Raw genomic sequence first — 25,473 nt, forward strand, 5'->3', positions numbered from 1 at the left:
CATAACTGAACGGTGAAAGAAAGAAACAGGGGACTGCTGTAGTAAGGTGAATGCTGGCTATGTCGTCTGCCTGTCAAGTTTGGTGGCTGTTCGTTGCTTTTTACACTATGTAAGGTTGTACCTCGATGGTGTTTTCAATGTTAAATAAAACTCGTTTTTGTGCAATTATGAAAAATAAATTGCTCACTACGCTTCTTCAGTAGTGATGATACTGCGGTCGGGTTTGGCGTGACTGTACTAATGTTAGGGTGGCCCACTGCAGATTGAGTTGCGCACCTCAGGACTAGCAATAAAGTTTTGCATCCATCCGTCAGAACCATTCTCATTGCTTTATGGACACACCCTGTATGTATGTGCTACTCTTGTTTGTGCACTGCATGACATCGAAGCAAGTGATGAGGTTTTTCAATTTAATGACAGGGTGAGGCAGCCTAACTTTTGTTTGGTTGTGGACATGCACTAATTCTTTCTTTTTTGAGCCCTTGAAGTTGACCTTGTGTTTAAAAATTTTGTGGTGATCATCAGTTATCCACATCAGACTCTATCAAGCATGCAATGACCCGTAAGTCATGTCAGCTTTTGAATGTTTTTTTCTGAGTGGAAAGGGGCTCAGACAAACAAAAGTAGCGATGTTACAATGCCTGTAGCGACATTTGCAGCCGGGCAAAGAAAAATCGAAATTCTTTTGTTATGCTCAAACTGTGCTGCCGAATAAATGTTTAGTTGTTGCATTGTCAGTCACCCTTCATTGGTAGGATTTTTGTCCTTACAAGTGTGGTGCCTGCAGGACATAATCTATAAGGCCAAGAAGAAGCGTCCCAAGATGGTGGGCCACTACCTGATGGGGGACGTACTTGGTGAGGGCTCGTACGGCAAGGTCAAGGAAGTGCTCGACTCGCACACACTTTGCCGCAGAGCTGTCAAGATCCTCAAGCGGCGCAAGCTGCGCAAGATTCCCAATGGCGAGCAAAACGTGCATAGGTGGGCCATCTCATTGGGCCACGCTTTTATTGTCTCTCGCACTCATTTTGTGTCGGGCCCTAGGGAAAGCCATCCAAATGGCATTCCTGTATAAATATCTTTGTAAATGCATTCAGTAAAAGCTATTTTGTTATTGTGATATTGTGAGTAATTTTAACGTAACTGAGGAATCCCTGGAAATATTCAAGAAACACATCACATATAAGCACTGTGTGTTTCTTGAGTGGAAGCAACTGTGAATGTGTGATTGTTTCTAGAAATTTCTAAGTTAATTTTAAGTTTACTTATGATATTATGAGTTAATAACTAGCCCATCGACAAGTTTTAATAAATTGTTATTGTGAGTGCTCACCAAGATATGCATGTCCGAAATTTCAAAAGTATCTGGAGCTGAGGCATCATTTGTGCCTGTGCCAAGATTACTCTTTACAACATTCTGCTCAAAAACAGTACTCCTTCTTTTAAGAATTAACAACAGCCCTGCTTTTGCCTCTCTATTTTTGCATATTTTGCTCACAAGTCAATACTATAGTCATGACACTGTTGGTTTCAGAGAGAGATGAAAGTGAGCCTGCCATGAACAGGGTTTGTTGTTGTTTTTTTCTTAGTAAAGGCACATTCAAGCATCTTTTTACACTTACTGTTTGGCTAGTTGGTTGTTCTGTTTGGTATAAAAGTAATCAAGCTCATAAATGACATGATGACTTTGGGTAGATGGTGCGAGTTTGACGATTACAATGCCACACACAAATTGTGGGGCGCCTTCGTATTAAATTTTTTTTGCATAAAATGATCCTGATATTTTGTGTTTTAGATCTGCACTTGATGCTTTCTTTGAGAGCTTGTATATACAATGTCAAATACAGAATTTGTCTGTAATGTAGTGACTGGGTTTTGTTGCTTTTTCTTTGTTCGTTGTTGTGTATATGAAAAGTGTAGTTGATTCATTCTTTTGGTGATCGTGTGCTCTCTTTTTGCTTATGTGCACCAGTTTTTGTTTGCCGCCACTGCGTTCTGCTGAAGTACAATCGGCTGGGAAGCTTGGTCGAGCTCTTGAGCACCCATTCTTTTGTTGAACGTTGCCATTCTTGGTGGAGTTACCGACAGACATAAAAGAGCAACCGATACACAAGAAAAAAAATATATAATGAGGAAACGATATCTATGGAATTTGAACCCAGGCAGCACTCCGCGTGGCACTTGTATTCTGGCACAGAGCCATGTTTGTGCTTGAAACGTACAGTCGACTCCCGTTAATACAAAGTTCACGGGAACCGCAAAAAACTTCGAATTAAACGAACTTCGAATTAAGCAAAAAGCACTAAAAACGGCACTTTTATTAGTTTAAAAGTGCGACAGTTTTGAGGAAAAATAGTCTGTCATCTTCTGCTTGCCGAATCTGGCTGCGGCTAGCAAGTTTTGTAAGGAATACACGTGTCGAAGTGCTTCTTCGGCGTTGTGTTCTCCAACGAAAAACCACTGCGCAAGAGCAAGACCCGCAGCTACATCGGCAGCCCTCGGTGGTGGCTCATTTCCGATGTCGTCGTCATCATCGTCATTTTCAGGAATGCAGTCATGGGGCCGAACCATCTGCACGATTTCGCTGTCCGTTAGGGGACCGCATGTTTCGACGTTGCTGTCCACAGCGACGTACTCGTCAAAACGGACGTCACCGAGAGCGGCGCGAAAGCTACCGTCGTCGAGCTCATTTGTTTGCACTTCCACTGGCGCACAAGGAGAAGCATCCCCCGAGTTTTCCATGAAACCACAGGCCCGGAAACAATTGGCGATGGTTTCTTCTTTCACGCGGGTCCAAGCTCGCGCTAGCATGTTGATGGCACTAAGCAAACTCACCTCGTATTGCGACAAGTTGTCCATGCACAAAAGCATGCACTCGACGAGATGCTGCCTATACAATACCTTCACATTTTTTATTATGCCCTGGTCCATGGGCTGCAACACGGACGTCGTGTTTGCAGGCAGGTACACAACACGGATGGCACTCAAGGCAGGTACGTTCATGTGGGCACTACATTGGTCCACAAGGAACAACACCTTACGGCTTGATTGCGCGAACTTGCGGTCGAGTTTGGTGATCCAGTCCTTAAATATATCGGATGTCATCCACGCCTTTCTGTTCGAGGCATAATCCACAGGAAGCGTCTTCACGCCTTTAAAGCACCTAGGCTTGGCAGCCTTCCCGATCACAAGCAGGCGACACCGTTCTGTGCCAGTCATGTTCGCCGCGACTAGCACTGACACTCTCTCTTTGCTTCTTTTGCCTCCAGAACAGTCGTCGTCTTTAAATGTCAGGGTCTTGTCTGGTAGCAGCCGATAAAAAAGCGCAGTCTCGTCTGCATTAAAAATGTCTACCGGCTGGTATTCTTCGAGGTACTCGCGAAGCTTGCCCGCTTTCCATGTCAGGCACGTTTCCTCATCGATTGACGCCTTCTCCCCACACACGCTTTTAAAAATCAAGTCGTGGCGATGTTTGAAACCCGTAAGTCACCCATCCGAAGCAGCGAAGTCGTTGATGCCCAACATTTCAGCAAGCGATGACGCTTTCGCCGTGACGACTTCACCATTGAGAGGAAGTTTGTTGTTTCGTGCCTCTCTGATCCAAATCAGCAGTGCTTCCTCCAACTCGGGGTAGGCGCCGGTGCGCATCCGCTTCCGCGATGTCTTGAATTTTTCACTTTCAAACGCATCCAATATTGAGCGCTTATTCTTTATGAAAGTCGACAGCGTGTTAGGCTTAATGCCGTACTTTCTTGCAATGTCTTGTTTGGCGGTGCCTCCCTGGTCAACTTCCTTCAAGACTTCGACTTTTGTCGCTAGGTCTAGCGTTCGGTAAGGGCCACGAGTTGCCATTATCAAACGTACGTCACCACCACAACACTCAAAATCAGAAGCGCGGAAACACGTGTGGAATCAACCCAGCGCACGGGTGACGCGGTGACACACTCGAGTCTCGACAAAAGTCAACTAAAGAGTCAGCCGATGCCGCCGATGCGATTCGCCAGCGTTAAAAAGATTGCCGCTTCAAGATCTGTGGCGATGCGGACAGTAGTGATGGCAAAGACACCAGCGCGGTCCGGCAGATGTTTTGGCATATGAAAAGTTCCCCATTTTACTGTAAAATTACGGTCGCGACGAGACTGTCGATTGAAAAAACTTCTAATTAACCAATATTATGGGTTTTTAACTTCGAATTATCGAGCATTTTTTTCTATACGATTGCATGCAAAACTGATGGGACCACTTGCTCATTTCTAATTAACCGAAACTTCCAATTAAGCGACTTCGAATTACCGGGAGTCGACTGCAAAAAGTTTTTGAAAAACCCTTTGCGGAAAAGACCCTGTATAAGCGTCACGTCAGGCAAAGAATCACGTCAACCTATGTAATAATAGCCTGGCAGAAGAGTAAAACAACAACTAGTCATCACACAATGCAAATTGTACAAGTGTGTGTTTTAATATTTCCACCCACTGTCAAGTTCTCAGTCATAATTATTGTCTTCAGCCACATGCAGCATCAACAAAGTGCACACGATACTGTACAGACGTACCTCGCTTATCCGCAAAAAATACTAAAACAGTCGAACCCCTTAAGGGGGCAGATTGGTCTTTGGGACCAAAAAGTGACAAAAAAATTCATTTTTTAAAATTGACATATTTGGTTTCTGCAAGTATTTTTCTATCTCTCTGCAAATTTTCACACACCAGGAAGTGGTAAGTTTTTTTGTAATGTCATTCTAACTATCAAGATTCTTGGTGCTGTTAACGTGCAGAACCTGCAAAAAAAGGAGGACCGACTTCGAGGCTTCTTTACAATTTGCCGGCACCTGTGTTAGAAGCTCTGCTACGAATTTATGAGCACCTTCATGAGGATTGCAAAACGTGCGCACCATGATTTTTGCTTTTTGAGGAAGCTGTGTGTTTTCATTTTTTTTTTTCATTTTTCTGAAAAAAGTAAATTTACGACTCTTCAGTTTTGAGGCCTCAATATCTCTGCAGCTAGGGCAGGTACAACAATAATTCTTCTTGCAATGGAAACCTGTATGTGTGTAGAATGCAAGTATAAGAACAGAATTTAGAGCACAAACCTTTTTAATTAATTACTCATCAAAATTGTAATACAATTCCAACTGCTTTTGAAAATGGATAGTTTATTTTGCTGTAAAATAACCAAGAAAGGCCTACAAACAAAATACTCTTGCATACTTTTTCTATAGTCATTAGTTTGTTAGCATATCTTAAATATCACTTCTAATTGAGCACTTTTTTATATGGCGGCCTTAAACAATAGGGGGTGAACTTATGTTATCTCAGGAACAAGATGAGTTACAGGAAAGCGAAATAAATATTTGAAATCAGCAGAAAAAACTACACAATCTTATGCAGTTTGATCAAGATTACTGAAAAATGAAACAAAAAATGTCTAAGACCATTCTGCCCCCTTAATATGAAAGACCAATGTGCCTGCATAAAAATAGGGGATGATCTGAAAATGAGAACATGGTGTCCTGCTTATAAGAGACACCTTGAATAAAAGGCAATAATTGCTCCCATATCTTGCAGAGGAGTTCGAGTGTAATGCCGCAGTTCTTGGCCTGCGCTCAGCATTGGCATGTCTCTCTGCTCCTGTGGTGCAGGGAGATCCAGCTCCTGCGTCAGCTGAGCCACCGCAACGTCATCCAGCTGGTGGAGGTTCTGCACAGTGAGCAGAAGCAGAAGATGTACATGGTGATGGAGTACTGCGTGGCCGTCCTGCAGGAACTGCTCGACAGTGCCCAGGGACACCGACTGCCCCTCTGGCAAGCACATGGGTAGGCTCACCAGTCGGGGGCCATACTCGGCTACCACTTACATATTTTTTTTCATGCAGCTCATCCTAGGAGAGCACCGCGTATTCTGTAGTCATTAACTGATTCCAGGCAGCTTAATGTTTTTGATGAAGAGACGCTGAGGGGAGGAAGGAGAGGATGCTAAAAGTTCATCCGTCCTCTTATTTCATGTGCTTCAGGAGCGGCAGTAGCACTTGTGCTTCCTTCACCACTGCAGCTCAAATATTTTTACATATCCACAGCTCGAACAAGTTCACGATAGAGGAAATGTTATGTAAGGGTGTTCACTTAACAAGCATTCCTGTTTGCTATAGAGGTCTGGCACAACTCATATACAGGGCTTCTGCAGAAGAGGACGTTTTCACAAACTCAACAATTTTAACACCAAAACATTCTATGCTGGGGTCCACCACACCTCTACTACCGCCACTGATGCATTGCTGTCACAGATATGATGTTGTCCCCGCAGGGGCATCTGTGAGAGCAGGCGCTTGGTGCGTAGCATCACCACAGACTCAAGCTAACGGGGGAATATTGACTCCCCCCCATGCCTGGCCGTGCGTGGCCGATGCCGGGTGATTCGACCTTTAAGCCCTCCCCCGGCGGAGGCAACACATCTTTTTGGCCCTGGCTTCACCTAGACGGCACCCTTGGGCTGACCCACCTAGGGGTAATTGGCAGTCCCCTTTTTCTGCCTCTCTCTCTCTCCTCAACATGGTCTTTCTCTTTCACTTCTTTTTTATCTTTCCTGTCTACTTCTCTCTTCTGTTTACTGCCGATCTCTCCTAACGGCAAGGGTTAACCTTTAGTGGATGCCCAGTCGTGGCCATTCCATATTAGGTTATAGCAGTGCTGTACAGCTGGCATTTCCTACCATGTCCCCTGTTTGGGCTCGGTGGCCGCTGCCGAACATAAACGAAAATGTTGAGTGCATTCTCTTTCGAAGCTGATCGTAACTTGAAAAGGTTGCGCACCGAAGCTGTCACCACATTCCTCTCAAGGACCAACAAATACTTTCCAAAATACCATGTACTACAAAGTGCAGAGACTGGTGGAAAATCCACAGCTATCTATTCATTCTTTGTAGCAAGAAACTTACCGTAGCAGAGAAACTAGGACCTGGCTATAAGGTCTTTAAGATGGCTAGCGACGATCTGCTACTTTAACTGCGATACAGGAAGCAATATGAAGCTCTCCCGAATTTGACATTCATTGGAAACATCCCTATCGCAGTCAGTCCACATAGGTCTATGAATACCACTCGAGGTGTTGTCTTTGATGACGACCTCCTGAATCTAACTGAAGCTGAGCTTCTTGACGGATGGAAAGAGCAAAATGTTGTAAGCGTTCAAAAAATAAAGATCAAACGAGACAACACAGAAAAGCTAAAAATACACATTACACTGGCATTTCAATCTAGTGAACTGCCGAAACACATTGAAACAGGTATACGTACCAAAACGGCCATACGTACCGAATCCGCGAAGGTGCTTCAAGTGCCAACGATACGGTCTTGGCTCCTTTGCTTGCCGAGGACAATCTACATGTGCCAAATGTGCATCAAAAGACCACATTTCTGACAAGTGCAATTCTCCATGTCACTGTGCGAACTGCGGTGGTCACCACCCAGCATACTCACGATCGTGTACAGTCCAGCATGTAAAAAGAAAAAAGACATAATTACATTGAAAGTAAGGGAGGCTAGGAGGAGGTTCTCACCGTTTTGGGGCACAACCTACGCTGATGTGGCGCGTCAGGAGGCAGCGCCGCACCAGCCTCCCCCACTTGTCCGGCCTGTGCAGAGTGAGCCGATGCCTGTGGCAGCTGCCTTCAAAGCGGCAGTAGTCAAGTCTACTCCGCTAACTTGTGAACAGGAACCGGCGACTCCATGGCCGTCGGGTCCCAAGGCCTTGTCACACAAGGCGAGGCCCCAAACTCGTACTAAAGACACACGCGTGCAGTCTTCCAGTGCATCTCAGGAGGCAACTGAAACAACACTGGTAACTTTGGTGCTGCAACACCGACGCGGTTCTTTGGACTGCGCCAAAAAAACAAAAAAGCCAAAAACGGGGCCGGACGATGGTCTTGCCTCTTGAACCCTAAAGTACACTATACCCATTAAAATACACACAGCACCATTCCGTGCTCATCATGCAGACACAAATACTTCAGTAGAACATCTGAGGTTTTCTTCGAAACCTCGATGACCTACAAGAACTGCTCCACAAACACAATCCACAAACGTTGTGTGTACAAGAGACCCACTTGAAAGCAAAACATACAAGCTTTTTGCGGAATTATGTCATTTTTCGAAGATATCCAGATGATGCAGTGGCATCATCAGGTGGTGTAGCTATTATTGCTAACCAAGGAATAGCATGCATGCATTTACCTCATCAAACTTCCCTTGAGGCAGGGGCTGTTCGAGCCGCTATCCTCAATAAACTCACCACAATTTGCTCTGTGGCACATGTATATGTGCTGAGGCCTGGTTCGCTCGTCGGGCGTTGCGAAATGAACCATAGAGGCTGATGGTACCAAACGAAAACTACCACTTCATTACCATGAAAATCACAAAACGAAACAACAACAAAAACATGCACACGTTGAAAAACACAGAAAAGAAGATGTCTTAATAATGCGCGTTTCAACATCCGATTCCGTTTGCGTTCTCTAGTTCTCGCGCTTACAGTTGTGGCGTGGCCTCCGGTCCGCAGGGAGTTCCTCTCAGGCGTGATGACACCCCATATTGATGCTCAACGGTGGCGACGATATTGAAGAACCACTACAGCGGTAGCTCCAGTGGTTTCTCGCCGAGGCAGGTGCTCGGGCGGGATAAACTGCAGACCAGGGTCGGCGGTGGTTCCGGGGCTGCTCGCCGAGTTCGGTACTCGGGCGGGAAACTGCAGCCCAGGATCAGCGGTTGCTCTGTGCGCTGCTCACCGAGTCAGGCGCTCGTGCGGGATACACTGCAGACCAGGGTAGGCGGTGGTTCCGGGGCTGCTCGCCGAGGTCGGTGCTCGGGCGGGAAACTGCAGCCCAGGATCAGAGGTTGCTCTGTGTGCTGCTCGCCGAGTCAGGTGCTCAGGCGGGAGCCTGGGGCGAGACCCAGTCCGAACTTCCACAGCTCTTGGCCCCTCGAACACCACGTCCCGGCTCTCACGTTCCTCACTCGCCCCGCGCCCTCTTCTTTTTCCTCTTCTTCTCCCTGATTGCAGCATTTTAAATTACCTATTCAAGACAACTTCTTTCTCTTCCTCTTTTCTTCATCTTGTGATTCTTGACAATGGCCCCCAATTTTTTTAGTTTTCGCTCCACAAAAACTGTCGTCCCCACTAGCACCATACACTTCACTGTACAACACAACACTTCCCTGCCTAACACAGCACTTCACTTCCCGGCACATCTCGGCACTTCCCTTCACCGCACAACACTTCACTTCACGGCACACCACGTCACTGCACGGCATACTTAAATCCATAGTGGCACCACTAGACTTGCCTACACTAACACGCACATCCATCTTCGTGAGTCACAGTCACACTTCACTGTCACCCCACATCAGCCATGAAACAATGATACTAGGTATGTGTCCGCATGAAGTTTCCTCTGTGGGACACTGGTTTTATAGGTCCTACAATGTCCAGTGCGACTCTTTGAAAACGTTGCTCAATAATAGGCATAGTCCTCAAAGGTGCCTTCGAGACCAAACCTTTTGGTGTGGTTCTCTGACATGTGTCACAAAATCGCACAAACCTTTTAATGTCGCTTTGCATGCGCGGCCAAAAAAACTCTTCAGCGACCCTGCTAGTTGTCTTTCTTACTCCCTGATGGCCAGCCATAATAGTGTCTTGTGCCAAGTCTAGAACAGCCCTTCGGAAAATCACCAGCACTGCTGTCTCTTTTCCCCTCCCTCATGGGTCTTGACTATTCTGTACAACAGCCCTGAAAGTTTCTCAAACTTATGCACGACCTGACCCCTCTTACAATAGATCCATTTGTCCTGAATCTCAAAACACCGTCGCAGCGTACTGTCCGCTTCCTGCATTCTCCCCATTTCTGCTGCAGTTATGTCCATGGCTGCTACTGAGTTGTTCTCCTTGATGCCCTCCTTTTCCTTTTCACCCTTGTTCCTCGTGGCTTTCTCCACGGCATAGGCGGAATCTTCCCTGGTATGCTGATCAACACATCTCTCGTCACGTTTATCCATAACCTTATGAGGTTGGAACCCCGTACCCTCAGCACGCGTTGTAGTAGGCAATCTCCAGAGGAGATCCGGATCGTCAACTCCTCTGACCCCTGGCATATTACCGAGAATTACGTCACAAAGAGGGTCTTTGACACATCGGGCTTCAATCCAACCGCAGCAATACGGCGACAAAATCAGTACCCTATCAACTGGCATCCGCCGCACTGTTCTATCAGCCAACCGAACCGCCTTTCTCTACCCGTGATATCCGTTTCTGGCACCATGGATTCTCTTACAAGTACAATGTTGGAGCCCGTGTCTCGAAGTACCGACACTTTACGTCTGTGCAACATCCCCACGACCACTGGCATAGCATCTTCGGCTGCTCCCGCCTTGACAGATGCCGTAACAGCACTTGTCTTATCCTTGTCCTCCTGGTCACGTTGTTTTTCCCTGTCAGCATCAGCAGAGCTTTCATCTGCAATCATGCAAGCCGTTTTATTTCCTGACCGATCATCACAAGTTTCTGTTGTGTGCCCACGCTTTCCGCACAGGTCGCATTTCGACGATGAACTGTGAGTGCGACCCGCGGCACAATTTGCTGCCCTATGCCCAGTCTTGTCACAGAGGTAGCATTTGATTGCACTCCGGGTTTGCTCTTTCTCCTCCAAACCTTTCTCATCTTGGGCTTCCCCTAGATTCCTTTGACCTTGAGCTTCTAAATAACGGTTGGCGTGTTCGGACAGCTCAGCCACCGCCTTCAAGTTCCGCTCCTTTAGGAATATTGCCACTCCCTTGTGACACGATGCCAGGAATTGTTCCGCAATCATGCTATCTCTTAGATCCTCGAATGATCTCTCTATGTTAGCCATCTCCAACCACCGATAGAAGTAATTGGAGATTCGAGCAGCGAACTGCTGGCCTGTCTCATTTTCCTGTGGTTTCGAGCTCCGGAATTTCTTTCGGAAACCCTGGGCAGTTAATCTGAAGCGTTGGAGCAGAGCCCTTTTGACCTTGTCGTAATCTAGCGCATCCGCTGCTGGCATCCGGCTAAAAACGGCCAATGCCTCTCCCGCAAGGCACATGCTCAATCCAGTCGCCCAATCACTCCTCTGCCAGTCTTGTCCTATCGCTATTCTCTCGAACCGCTGTATATAAGCGTCGAGGTCATCTCGCCTTTCGTCAAAAGGTGCGATTAACTTACACGGACTTACTTTTGGTGGCTGGGGTACCATCTCTGACCTATCTGGTACTTCCACACTAGTGCTTGCGCCCAACTGCAATTTTTTTTCAGTGAGCTCCTTTTCCATCATTAAGTTTTTATAAGTTCGCTCGTCTGCGGCTTTCGCTCTCTCTTCAGCGGCTTTCGCTCGCTCTTCATCTTCTTTCGCGGCCTCTCGTGCCTCTGCACGCTCTTCACGTAATCTTTGCTGTTCCTCATGATAGAGCATGATTATAGCCTCAGCCGATAATCCCGCAGCACTACCGGCTGTTATCAAGCGTTCCAGATCCATTTCACGGCTCCCGACAGACCTAGGCGTGTGACAAAGTGACATGGATCCTGGCAGGCTCGCCATTGTCACGTGTATATGTGCTGAGGCCTGGTTCGCTCGTCGGGCGTTGCGAAATGAACCATAAAGGCTAATGGTACCAATCGAAAACTACCACTTCATTACCATGAAAATCACAAAACGAAACAACAACAAAAACACGCACACGTTGAAAAACACAGAAAAGGAGATGTCTTAATGACGCGCGTTTCAACGTCCGATTCCGTTTGCGTTCTCTAGTTCTCGCGCTTACGGTTGTGGCGTGGCCTCCGGTCCGCTGGGAGTCCCTCTCAGGCGTGATGACACGCCATATCGATGCTCAACGGTGGCGACGATGTTGAAGAACCACTACAGCAGTAGCTCCAGTGGTTTCTGGCCGAGGCAGGTGCTCGGGCGGGATACACTGCAGACCAGGGTCGGCGGTGGTTCCGGGGCTGCTCGCCGAGTTCGGTACTCGGGCGGGAAACTGCAGCCCAGGATCAGAGGTTGCTCTGTGCGCTGCTCGCCGAGTCAGGTGCTCAGGCGGGAGCCTGGGGCGAGACCCAGTCCGAACCTCCGCAGCTTTTGGCCCCTCGAACGCCACGTCCCGGCTGTCACGTTCCTCACTCGCCCCGCGCCCTCTTCTTTTTCCTCTTCTTCTCCCTCATTCCAGCATTTTAAATTACCTATTCAAGACAACTTCTTTCTCTTCCTCTTTTCTTCATCTTATCATTCTTGACACTGTCTACATATCTCCACACCACAGTTTAAAAATACATGAATTCCAGTCCTTGGTAGACCAGCTACGAGAACCATATCTAGTCCTTGGGGACTTCAACGCACATAGCAGTCTCTGGGGTAACTGTCGTTGCGATGCGCAAGGTCGCCTGATTGAACAATTTTTTTTTCTTCTGGCACGTGTCTTCTGAATTAAAAAGTCCCAACATATTACAACCTCGCAAATAGAACATTCTCTTCCATAGTTCTCAGCATTGTGTCCCTGTCTCTTTTTCCCCTCCTTAACTGGGAAGTTATTGGGAATCCATATGGGAGTGACATCTTCCCAATAATTCTAAGCGCACCAGTAGCAAATTGATGTCCTCCACAAGTTCCTAAATGGCATACGAATGCAGCCGACTGGGAACAGTGTAGAAATTTCACTCTGTTAAGCTTGGCTGACCTGTGTACCTTAAGCATAGAAGCTGCTGTTGACTACTTTACAAGGCTTGTGCAAATAGGGTTCGAATATGTTCGAAGCGAATAATGATTTTGATGGAATAATTTCAAATCAATTTCGAATAGAATATATTGTGTATAAAAAAATGGGCATATTTATTATGACCTAACTAACTAACCTATCGAACTCGAATAGAATATATCACGTATAAAAAAAAAACGCATGTTTATCATGACCTAACTAACCTGCACAATATTTTTTTTGGCAAAGAAAAATGGGCATATTTATCATGACCTAACTAACTAACCTATCGAATTCAAATAGAATATATTGCGTATAAAGGAAAATTGGCATATTTGTCATGACCTAACTAACCTGCACAAGATTTTTTTTTTTTTTTGAAACAAGGCCTCTATGCAAGAGCTTTCTTTATCTTTTTTTTCCATTCAAAGAAAGTTGAAATAACTTTGAGAAGTAGCAAAATTTGACTTTAAGTAGGATGCAAGTGATAACCTGTAAAATACGCAACAATATTCTACAGTTAGAGTGTATAAGCCGGCAAAACAATCTAAAAAATGACCAATCGATTTGAGGATAATATGTTCATTTAAAGGGACCCTGCAACAATTTTTCAAGTGGCCATGGAATGGGTTCACTAAAGAAGCTTTTTGCCTTTTGAATTAACCGCCACAAACATTTTTAGAATCTGTCCAGAATGAGCGGTGTCGCAAAGATTTCCCACATGCTGCTATTGCATTCTCTCTTCTCGTCCCAACGAAAGCGCTTGAAGCAAATGCGGGAGAGATGGCATAGGGAAAGAAAATACGTGCACTCTTTCTCTCTTTTTTTTTTCTTTGAATATACGTCTTTTCAGGGCAATCGCGCATGTACGCGTGGACATGTCGCGGCCACCCACAGCAGCCCCAGTAACGACCGAGCGCCTTATGCTCAAATCAGCCAATGGCTGGTACAATGGCTGTGACGAGCAATTTTTACATTGTGGTGTCATTTGCTGAGAGAAGGGAGCAATTTTTATCTGACCTTAAAAATGTATTGTGAAGGTCACGTGCTGTGCTATAACACTTCGCTCGCACGTTTTCGGTAGCATCGACTACCGATCGGCAGCGTTTGCTGACCATGCTCAAAAAGTGTAGCAGGGCTTGGAAAGTAAAAACTGCACAATAATATTGTCGCGTGCTTGCCCAAGAAAGACGATGATAGTTGTGCATGTGCCACGAAGGAATACGAAATGGACGAAGAAGAAGAACTCGCTTGCGCGTTCTAATTAAAAAAGATCGACCTGCTTCTGGTGTCTCAGTCTTTACGGCAAGACCTCTGTTTTGACGTCGTGACACTGGTGGAGGTGCTGGAGCCTACAACCGGATGCAGGACAGTCTTGCTCGGACCCGTTCACCCAGTCCAGAGACCCAGCCCCTCGTCACGACTCCGGTGCACCGATTCAGTCGGCGCCTACTAGGCCTAAATCCGGAGTCCGTACCTGTTCCGCCTCTAACCAGCATGGCAGCTCCTACCACATCCACGGCTACCCTTCCATCGCAGACCACTCTTCCCTCCCAGGTGACTCTTGAACATCCTCGCGTTCCTGAAGTTTTTCATGGGAAAGAGTACGAAGATGTCGAGGACTGGCTCGAACAGTTCGAACGGGTCGCTGTATCTAACCACTGGAACGAACAGCACAAACTTGGCCGTGCATATTTCGCCCTGGAAGATAGCGCTCGCACGTGTTACGAGAACCACGAGGCTACTTTCCAATCTTGGGAAGGTTTCCGTCGAAAGCTCCTCGCCACATTTTTGAACACAGACCGACGGGATCGCGCACAGCAACTGATTGAGGCTCGCGCACAAAAACCCAACGAAACAGCCGCCATGTACGCAGAGGGTATGATCCGTCTGTTTCGACGAGCTGACCCTGACATGCCCGAGGCGAACAAGGTGCGTCACCTAATGCAGGGTGTCAAAGAACCAGTGTTTGCGGGCCTCGTACGAAATCCACCTACAACAGTAGATGAATTCATAAGAGAGGCGACTGTCATCGAGCGCGCACTGCGACAACGATACCGACACTTTGACCGCCTGCTGAACCACACGGCAGTAGGTGCTGCAGCTCAGAACACTGCAGTGTGTGAAAGTTCCCTGCGACAAATGATTAGGGAAATACTGCATGAGGAACTTCGGGCCCTCTGCGTCCCTCCTACCCAACCGCCCGTCGCATCTGTTGCCGAAATCGTCCGCCAGGAGTTGAGGCAAGCCGTTACACCACCGGCGCCAAGTCCTGAGCCACATCCAGCGAGCTACGCTGATGTGGTCCGTCGTCCTCCACCGTCATTTGTGGCGACACCCTTCCAGCCACGACCCGCGGCCGTACCTTGGTGGCAACGGGATTCCATGAGACGACCAGCAGTTCGCCGAACTGACTTGTGGCGCACGGCCGACCGTCGACCTATTTGCTTCCGCTGCGGAGAACCAGGTCACATTGCTCGCTATTGCCGTCATAGCGATTCCGGCTTCGGGAACTTTTCTCGTCCTGCTTCTTTCCGCTCTGAAGACCGTCGTGCCCACGATGCCGATCAACTGTCGACTGGCCAAGCAACTACACCGCGTCGCTGGCGATCTCCATCTCCTGCGCGTCACCGTGACTTCCCTCAAAGCTACGCGGACGTCACCAGAGGCCGTTCGCCTAGCCCGCGCCGGGGAAACTAACTGCTGCGACCTCCGGGGGCAAGGTTGCCAATCGTCGAGACACCGAAAAGTTCCCCCTATCATAGCAAGAAGATATGACGACAACCACGACAAATACGACGACATATACGACGACGAATACTAATGCCGGTGAAGTTGTACGTGCTGATCTTGGCGTTTTCATTGACGGACATTACGTTACAGCACTGGTCGACACTGGCGTCGACTTCTCAATCATGCGACAAGAACTCACCGACCGCCTTAGAAAGGTCAAGACACCGTGGACAGGGCCACACATAAGGAGTGCTGGTGGTCATCTGATGATTCCCACGGGTAAATGCACCGCTCGACTTCGCATTGGGGATTCTAGCTTCGTGGCCACTTTCGTCCTGTTGCCAGACTGCTGTAAAGAGCTAATTTTGGGCATGGATTTTCTTCGAGATCATGGCGCTGTTATCAACATCCCTCAACGTATGGTGACGTTCTGCGCACATCCGTTTGTCGACGACAGCAGCGACGAACTACGCGGCAGTTTGCGAATAGCCGACGATGTGACGCTCCCACCGAGATCCTGCTGCCTTGTGTCTGTGTCCAGTGGGTGGCCTTCCTATAAGGATGTGATAGTGGAGCACATAGTCGCTCTTTTGCTCACGCAAGGCATTTCCATCGCGAGAGGCATCCTAACGCTTACTGGTGGACAGGCAGAAGTGCTCCTTACAAACTTCAGCAACGAGCGCCGTCAAATCCAGAAGGGTACCGCAATTGCCTACTTCGACGATATAGACCAGGCCGGGGATTGCTGTGCTTTGCAACCAGATGACGCGACAGTCCCTGCCTCGACAACTTTGTCGGTGGACATTTGCTCCACGCTACCGCCCCCTGATAGGAAGCGTCTGCTTGGACTTATACACCAATTCGAAGACTGCTTTTCGCGTACGTCAAAGGTCCAGTGGACACCATTGACCAAGCACCGCATCATTACCGAAGACAACACGCGACCGATTCGGCAGAACCCCTACCGTGTGGCTCCGAAAGAACGCGAGGAGATTCAGAAGCAAGTACAGAAGATGTTCGTGGATGACGTCATACAACCTTCGAAAAGTCCTTGGGCGTCCCCCGTGGTTTCGGTCAAGAAAAAAGACGGCAGCTTGCGTTTCTGTATTGATTATCGCAAGTTGAACCAAGTCACGAAGAAAGACGTCTATCCACTGCCTCGCATAGACGATTCACTCGATCGGCTGCGTCATGCGCGCTATTTCTCTTCAATGGACCTCCGAAGCGGCTACTGGCAGATAGAAGTCGACGAGAGAGATCGTGAAAAAACGGCCTTTGTGACGCCTGATGGCCTTTACGAACTTAAGGTGCTTCCTTTTGGGTTGTGCTCGGCGCCAGCCACTTTTCAGCGTCTCATGGACACCGTACTATCGGGCCTGAAGTGGCAAACATGCTTGGTCTATCTGGACGATGTTGTTGTATTCTCAGCATCATTCGAGGAACATCTCAGCCGTCTATCCACCGTACTCCAAGCCATACGCTCGGCCGGCCTGACTTCAAAACCAGAAAAATGTCATTTTGGTTTCAACGAACTCAGCTTCCTAGGCCACGTCGTCAGTCACGACGGTGTTCGACCTGACCCGGCCAAAATAGACGCCGTAGCGCAATTTCCTGCACCCCGTGACAAAAAGGCTGTGAGACGCTTGTTAGGGTTGTGCGCCTATTACCGGCGATTTATCGAGGACTTTTCGTCTATTGCGGCGCCATTGACATGACTCACACGTGAGGACGTCCCCTTCTTTTGGGGTGAACAGGAGCAAATGGCATTCAATGAACTGCGACAACGCTTGCAAACACCTCCAGTCCTTGCGCACTTCGACCAGGACGCCCCTACAGTACTTCACACTGACGCCAGCAATGTAGGTCTAGGTGCTGTTCTGTTGCAGTGGCAAGACGGCTGTGAAAGAGTAATAGCCTACGCCAGCAGAACTCTCTCTCGCACGGAGGAGAACTACTCGACCACCGAGAAGGAGTGTCTCGCCGTGGTGTGGGCAGTCATCAAATTTCGTCCGTGTTTGTACGGCCGCCCCTTCAAGGTTGTTAGTGACCATCACTCTTTGTGCTGGCTCACCAACCTTAAAGATCCATCTGGTCGTTTGGCGCGCTGGAGCCTAAGACTTCAAGAGTTTGACATGACCATCGTCTACAAATCTGGGAAGAGGCACACCGACGCCGACTGTCTCTCACGGTTGCCAGTGGAAACTGTCGCTCCTGATGACGAAAACATCGACGCGGCATTCTTGGGAGTTGTCAACACGGCCACTATTGCACAAGAGCAGCGCAGTGACCCTGAGCTGTTACCACTCATTGAATATTTAGAAGGACGACGTAAAGACGTGCCGCGGTTATTTGCTAGAGGACTGCCATCTTTTTGCTTGCAAAACGATGTTCTCTATAAGAAAAACTTTTCACCAACCGGCAACCCGCACTTGCTCGTCGTGCCTGCCTCTCTTCGAAAAGAAATTATGGAAGCGTGTCATGATGAAGCAACTTCTGGTCATCTAGGCTACACCCGAACATTGTGCCGACTACGATGCAAGTACTACTGGCCAAAGTTACCTGCTGCTGTTAACCATCACGTGCGAACGTGCACCGACTGCCAAAGACGCAAAGCGCCTCCCAGCAAGCCAGCCGGTCTTTTACATTCAATCGAAGCACCAGAAAAGCCGTTCACCCAGATTGGAATGGATTTCCTCGGTCCCTTTCCAACTTCCTCAACAGGGAACAGATGGATTATTGTGGTCACTGATTACCTGTCCCGTTATGCGGAGACTAAAGCTATGCAGCGTGGCACAGCAGCAGAAGCCGCTCAGTTTTTCATCGAAAACATCGTCCTTCGGCATGGCGCTCCGACAACAGTGATCACAGACAGAGGACCTGCCTTCACCGCAGAGCTTTTGGAGTCGGTTCTCAGACTCAGCGGTACAGCTCACCGGAGAACAACTGCATACCATCCGCAGACAAGCGAACTGACGGAGCGCCTCAATAGGACCCTCACAGACATGATCAGTATAAACGTTGACACGGAACATAAAAACTGGGATCAGATATTGCCGTACGTGACCTTTGCTTATAACACCGCTCGACAAGAAACCACTGGAATGACACCGTTCAGTCTGATCTATGGTCGCGAAGTCACGACAACATTGGACGCCATGTTGCCGCATGAGTGTGATGACATCCATGTAGACGCCGAAGAATTCACTCAGCGTGCCGAAGAAGCCAGACAGCTCGCGCGCGTGCGCATCTGTCATCAGCAGTATCAAGATGCACAACGCTACGACACCCGACACAAATTTGTTAGCTACTCACCAGGCGACAAAGTGTGGGTCTGGATTCCGATACGTCGACGTGGACTGTCTGAGAAACTTCTAAGACGGTACTTTGGTCCATACAGCGTCATGCTACGCTTGAACGACGTGAACTACGAAGTCGTTCCCGACACTAATTGTAGCTCTAAGCGCCAAAAGCGTTTGCCCGAAGTCGTGTACTTCGTGCATATGAAACCGTATTTATCGAGTTAATTAGCTCCCGGTTACCGTTTTCGTACGACCACTTCATACGCCTGGTAGAGCACCTAAGTTGCGCATCGGGACGATGCTTCTTTCGGAGGGAGGCAAATGTCACGTGCTTGCCCAAGAAAGACGATGATAGTTGTGCATGTGCCACGAAGGAATACGAAATGGACGAAGAAGAAGAACTCGCTTGCGCGTTCTAATTAAAAAAGATCGACCTGCTTCTGGTGTCTCAGTCTCTACGGCAAGACCTCCGTTTTGACGTCGTGACAATATAGACAAGGACAGAGGAAGAAACGACACCGCGCTGAACTCGCAACTAAACTTTATTGGAAGACACACGCACATATATCAAGCATTCGACCCGGTCACATGGAAAACCAGAGGCGTCTGTGCATCAAAGCAAACAGGGTATGAAACAAACCTAATCATATTGAACATCAACACGTGTGTAACAACCAAGAAAAAACAAAAAAACACACCTTCATACTGCCAGAAACATGTGCAACAGTCTATAACAAACTAATAATCACTTAAAACGAATAATAAACAACATGGCAGCGCTGAACCCAGGTACCGAGCTTTTTTTCACCAAGGGCCATAGACTGCTTACTTACATACCTTTCCCCCTCCTTTTCAATGAAAAAAGCCTGCTTCACTTCCCTAGTGCACTTGTCCTGATGTCCAAACAAACAAGTGGCTTTATCTGCCAAAAGTTGGCAGCCGCACTCCCTACAATGAGCTGGCAGGTGCAACACCCAGCAGCCGTTTAAGCGGTTCAGTGTACTTTTAGTCTCACGTTAATGCACTGCCTGGTTTGTCCTATATAAACTCCCTCGCATGACAACGGCAACATATATACAACACACGATTTACACTGAACATATCTATTTATTCTCTTCTCCGGACAGAACAAGCAGGTCTTTCGTAAACCCAAACTTCTTTTATGCAGTTTATTGATTTTAAGGGTGCGATCGCAATCGCTGGCGTCCTTGCTATCTCGGCAAGCATCAGTCCGTTTTTAATGCCAAGAATGCGTGAGGAGAGCATTTCTCCCAGGAGCGGTTGTGTTTGCTTAGACCACCGTTTTGGAGAAGTTTCATCATATCGGATCCAAAAAAGTTGCCTTCTTAGTTCATATAACATTACAACTTTTGCTATCACATTCATTGAATTGCATTCAATGTGTCGTAATGTTGCTGGAGCTGATCTGCTATCGAGTAGGGGTGTGTGAATATCAAAATTTTATAATACAAATCGAAGAGGAATAGATAGCTTCGAATACAAGTCTAATATCGAATAATGAAGATGTGCAATTATTTCTACCAGAATTCTTTTACTCAATCGTATATACAGTCGACTCCCGGTAATTTGAAGTCGCTTAATTGGAAGTTTTGGTTAATTAGAAATGAGCAAGTGGTCCCATCAGTTTTGCATGCAATCGTATAGAAAGAAATGCTCGATAATTCGAAGTTAAAAACCCATAATATTGGTTAATTAGAAGTTTTTTCAATCGACAGTCTCGTCGCGACCGTAATTTTACAGTAAAATGGGGAACTTTTCATATGCCAAAACATCTGCCGGACCGCGCTGGTGTCTTTGCCATCACTACTGTCCGCATCGCCACAGATCTTGAAGCGGCAATCTTTTTAACGCTGGCGAATCGCATCGGCGGCATCGGCTGACTCTTTAGTTGACTTTTGTCGAGACTCGAGTGTGTCACCGCGTCACCCGTGCGCTGGGTTGATTCCACACGTGTTTCCGCGCTTCTGATTTTGAGTGTTGTGGTGGTGACGTACGTTTGATAATGGCAACTCGTGGCCCTTACCGAACGCTAGACCTCTTGAAGGAAGTTGACCAGGGAGGCACCGCCAAACAAGACATTGCAAGAAAGTACGGCATTAAGCCTAACACGCTGTCGACTTTCATAAAGAATAAGCGCTCAATATTGGATGCGTTTGAAAGTGAAAAATTCAAGACATCGCGGAAGCAGATGCGCACCGGCGCCTACCCCGAGTTGGAGGAAGCACTGCTGATTTGGATCAGAGAGGCACGAAACAACAAACTTCCTCTCAATGGTGAAGTCGTCACGGCGAAAGCGTCATCGCTTGCTGAAATGTTGGGCATCAACGACTTCGCTGCTTCGGATGGGTGACTTACGCGTTTCAAACATCGCCACGACTTGATTTTTAAAAGCGTGTGTGGGGAGAAGGCGTCAATCGATGAGGAAACGTGCCTGACATGGAAAGCGGGCAAGCTTCGCGAGTACCTCGAAGAATACCAGCCGGTAGACATTTTTAATGCAGACGAGACTGCGCTTTTTTATCGGCTGCTACCGGACAAGACCCTGACATTTAAAGACGACGACTGTTCTGGAGGCAAAAGAAGCAAAGAGAGAGTGTCAGTGCTAGTCGCGGCGAACATGACTGGCACAGAACGGTGTCGCCTGCTTGTGATCGGGAAGGCTGCCAAGCCTAGGTGCTTTAAAGGCGTGAAGACGCTTCCTGTGGATTATGCCTCGAACAGAAAGGCGTGGATGACATCCAATATATTTAAGGACTGGATCACCAAACTCGACCGCAAGTTCGCGCAATCAAGCCGTAAGGTGTTGTTCCTTGTGGACCAATGTAGTGCCCACATGAACGTACCTGCCTTGAGTGCCATCCGTCTTGTGTACCTGCCTGCAAACACGACGTCCGTGTTGCAGCCCATGGACCAGGGCATAATAAAAAATGTGAAGGTATTGTATAGGCAGCATCTCGTCGAGTGCATGCTTTTGTGCATGGACAGCTCGTCGCAATACGAGGTGAGTTTGCTTAGTGCCATCAACATGCTAGCGCGAGCTTGGACCCGCGTGAAAGAAGAAACCATCGCCAATTGTTTCCGGGCCTGTGGTTTCATGGAAAACTCGGGGGATGCTTCTCCTTGTGCGCCAGTGGAAGTGCAAACAAATGAGCTCGACGACGGTAGCTTTCGCGCCGCTCTCGATGACGTCCGTTTTGACGAGTATGTCGCTGTGGACAGCAACGTCGAAACATGCGGTCCACTAACGGACAGCGAAATCGTGCAGATGGTTCGGCCCCATGACTGCATTCCTGAAAATGACGATGATGACGACGACATCGGAAATGAGCCACCACCGAGGGCTGCCGATGTAGCTGCGGGTCTTGCTCTTGCGCAGCGGTTTTTTGTTGGAGAACACAACGCCGAAGAAGCACTTCGACACGTGTATTCCTTACAAAACTTGCTAGCCGCAGCCAGATTCGGCAAGCAGAAGAAGATGACAGACTATTTTTCCTCAAAACTGTCGCGCTTTTAAACTAATAAAAGTGCCGTTTTTAGTGCTTTTTGCTTAATTCGAAGTTCGTTTAATTCGAAGTTTTTTGCGGTTCTCGTGAACTTCGTATTAACGGGAATCGACTGTATATGTTGGAAGCAGTACAATTGTTAATATGGTAAGTTATTGCACACAAAAATAAAAATGTCACCTTCTGAACCTGCCAGAAAGCATAGAACTGTAAAAGGACTGTAGCTTGTGACTGTGATGTCTTGGGTTCAATCGACGTGTTGAACAAACCTTTTGTATCTTTTTTTCATTACAAAAACAAGAAGAGCTTTCGTACTTGTCATGATGACTAGTGGGCATGAGGCCACTGGCTTGATTGTGTAACAGTGTAAGGAGTGAAGTGCGCGAGTGAAGTGATTTTTAAAGTTGGCGTGGCAAGATGACGAAGAAGGGTTACTGGCAATGTGTATTACCTGCGCCAGCATGACGAACACTGGCAAATGAAAAAGAAGAGGAACTGAAGAAAACGGAAGACAGAATCCAGAGTCACTGCACCGGAGAAGAAGAAGAATTGTGCGGGTGGTTGAAAGAACGCGGCTAGGGTGTGGCATGCGAGCTCATCGGGTGCGGGTACCCGGGCGTCAAGGCATCCACCTAGCTGGCGATGCCGTTCACGGGGTCCTGCTGACCATTCAACCACAGAGGCTATTGGCGAGTTCCTGGCACGGTCTGGTTCTGGTGTTCGAGCAGAAGACAGCGCCGCAGATGACGTCTACTGGGAGCGGGAGCGAGCCGTTGGGCTACGGGCCTAAGCTTATGCACTCCCACAACGGCAGCTTCCTCATTGGACTATTGAAGGGCGTGAACCACTGGTGAGCCGTGTCTGTCTCCTTGCACGTGTTTTGCTGTGTTTTGAAAGTGGAAGGCCTGGCAGGTATCGTACATGTGCCTGATGGTTGTTGAATCTAAGACACTCCGTTTAGAATTAGATTCAACAACCATCGGGCACATGTACGATCCCTGCCAGGCCTTCCACTTCAAAACACAGCACATTAAAAGACCACAGCTTTGATGACATAAGGGTTACACTATTAGAAAACAATTTTCGAACAATCAGAGAATGTGAACAACGAGAATCTTATTTTATCTACAAATTTAACACGATAAAATACGGAATAAATGAACACCCAGGCACTCTGTCAGCGTTGCGACCACTAAAAGACGCATACGCCTCTCTCTAATCAGTCCGCTCTCATTACGACAATACTATTACCCGCTAACAAAGCTGTTAGCCTATGCGTCTGATAATGTAGAAACGGTTTGCCTCTTCAAGCACAGCCGGAACGTACAGATAAGCGGTCCCGGATATCGTACAGGTCTCCCCCCCCCCCTTTTTTTTCTTTTTTTTAATTTTTTAACGCACATTTTCTGTTCCTTCACTGACAGGAGCCATCGCATATAATGAATATTGGTGGCGGCGCCTCAATTACTGGCTTTTTCATTTCTCCTGACGCCAGCACGCACTCAAAGCGCTTAAGCTCTCCCCATCAATCTGTCCTAAACTTCAAAGAGGAACGAGCCGCCAGCGGATTACACGGGAAGGTGAAATATAAGAACGGCGGCACACTGCCCACTTGGGGAAGAGTGGGTGCGGGGGAGGTATTGTTGACAATGATGGCATTGCTCGTCTACCTCCGCCCTACTCTGTTGAGATGCTACCCCTTTCTAATTCTGCCGTGTCGGTCTTGCTTCTTCTCCTAGATTTTTTATATTTCTTTAACGTTTCTCCCCCCATTTCATTGTTTCTTTTTTCTTTTTGCTTTTCTTTTGACCCCTTCCCTCCCGTCTCGACAGGCTATAAGAAGACACCGAACATGTGTAAATATTATTATGCCTTGAAAAAGACGGGGCTCCCGTCGAAACGTTGGCAGAATAAACAGTTGTTATGTGAAAGCGCATCTACTTTCAGTTTATATATATATATATATATATATATATATATATATATATATATGGGATATGGCACAACGGGAGCGTTGTCAACAAGGATAAATATATTTCTTTCCCATTTCCCAACAGTTTCGGGAGGGGACCTCCCTTCATCAGGGGATGAGTTATATATATATCAGGGGATGAGATATATATATATATATATATATATAGTCAAGTAGATCCTCCGTGAGCGGTCACAACGTGGTTTATTTCGACGTTTCGGCCTAGAGTCTGGCCTTCATCAGAATTGAAGGTACAGTTTGTTGGTGTTCAGCTTTATACAATCTCAAATCAGAGGGGGAAAGAGAAAAAAGGGAAAAGAAAAAAAGAAGGAATTAAGATAAAAAGGGTATAAGGTGGACTTTCCTCGGGTTGCCCCCTCCCACTCTTCCTTGCACTTCTCCCTCCATCTCTCTCCCTTTCTCCTTTTCTCCTTTCTGCACTCTGGGGTCTGTGTATGCTTCCTTTCACTAACGCATTCTTCCCGACCAGACGGCGCCTCCTGGCTCTGGCAGTTCGGTGTGGGGCAAAAAGAGCTTTTTTAAGAAGTTTAAGCCTTTAGCTACTCAGCGCCCGTCAACATTTCGTCGTAGAAAGAGGGGTGCCACGTATTGCAGCAGAGGCTGGCAAGCGGGTGCAATGCGAATTCCTTGCCCGCCTCTGGATTACGCGTGCAGTAGGGGCCTCACGACTGTGTTTAGGGTTGCTGTTGGGCATTTCATGCTTGGCACAATTGATTGGGTAGTAAAGTAATAACAGAAAACAGACGACAGCTGTACTTAGGAAGAGTAGTCACACTTGGCATTGTTTTGAGTTGTCCAGTGCCCTTCGCAGCTGCAGTGCCGTTAACTCAGTTACTATTTTCATTATTGCCGTTATTGTTTTCTAATGCTTTAATTGCTGCAAGTGTACCAGGATTCTCATTTATTCCTTTTTCAAGGGTGTTAAATCGGTGGATAAGATATGACTGTCGTTGTTCACGTTCTCGATTTGATTTAAATCCCGTCTCTAAAAGCGTTACCGATAGTTTGTCGAATGCATGGTCGGGAAGATTGAGATGTTTTGATAGAGGTAGACGCGGTTGATTTCGCATGGGCTCTGTGATTATTGAAGCGAATCCTAAATAGTGTTTCTGTTTGTCCGATGTACTGCATACTGCACACGTTGCATTCGAGTAGGTATACCACATTAGAAAAATCGC

The 25,473-nt window shown here is 47.4% G+C and overlaps 1 protein-coding gene across 8 annotated transcripts in view; it reads left to right on the forward strand.

Moving 5' to 3' along the window:
* Nucleotides 1-25,473, forward strand: part of Lkb1 (Lkb1/serine/threonine kinase 11) — a 154,322-nt gene that overhangs the window by 38,821 nt on the left and 90,028 nt on the right. For 7 of the 8 annotated variants that reach the window (XM_075896408.1, XM_075896406.1, XM_075896404.1 and 4 more), the window contains 2 exons: nucleotides 788-981; nucleotides 5,639-5,812. In XM_075896408.1, coding sequence (XP_075752523.1) covers nucleotides 788-981; nucleotides 5,639-5,812 — 368 coding nt within the window. The remainder of the gene's footprint in view (nucleotides 1-787; nucleotides 982-5,638; nucleotides 5,813-25,473) is intronic. The other variant, XM_075896411.1, reaches the window with a different exon arrangement.

This window comes from Rhipicephalus microplus, chromosome 5, assembly GCF_043290135.1.
Source record: "Rhipicephalus microplus isolate Deutch F79 chromosome 5, USDA_Rmic, whole genome shotgun sequence".
Taxonomy (NCBI): domain Eukaryota; kingdom Metazoa; phylum Arthropoda; class Arachnida; order Ixodida; family Ixodidae; genus Rhipicephalus; species Rhipicephalus microplus.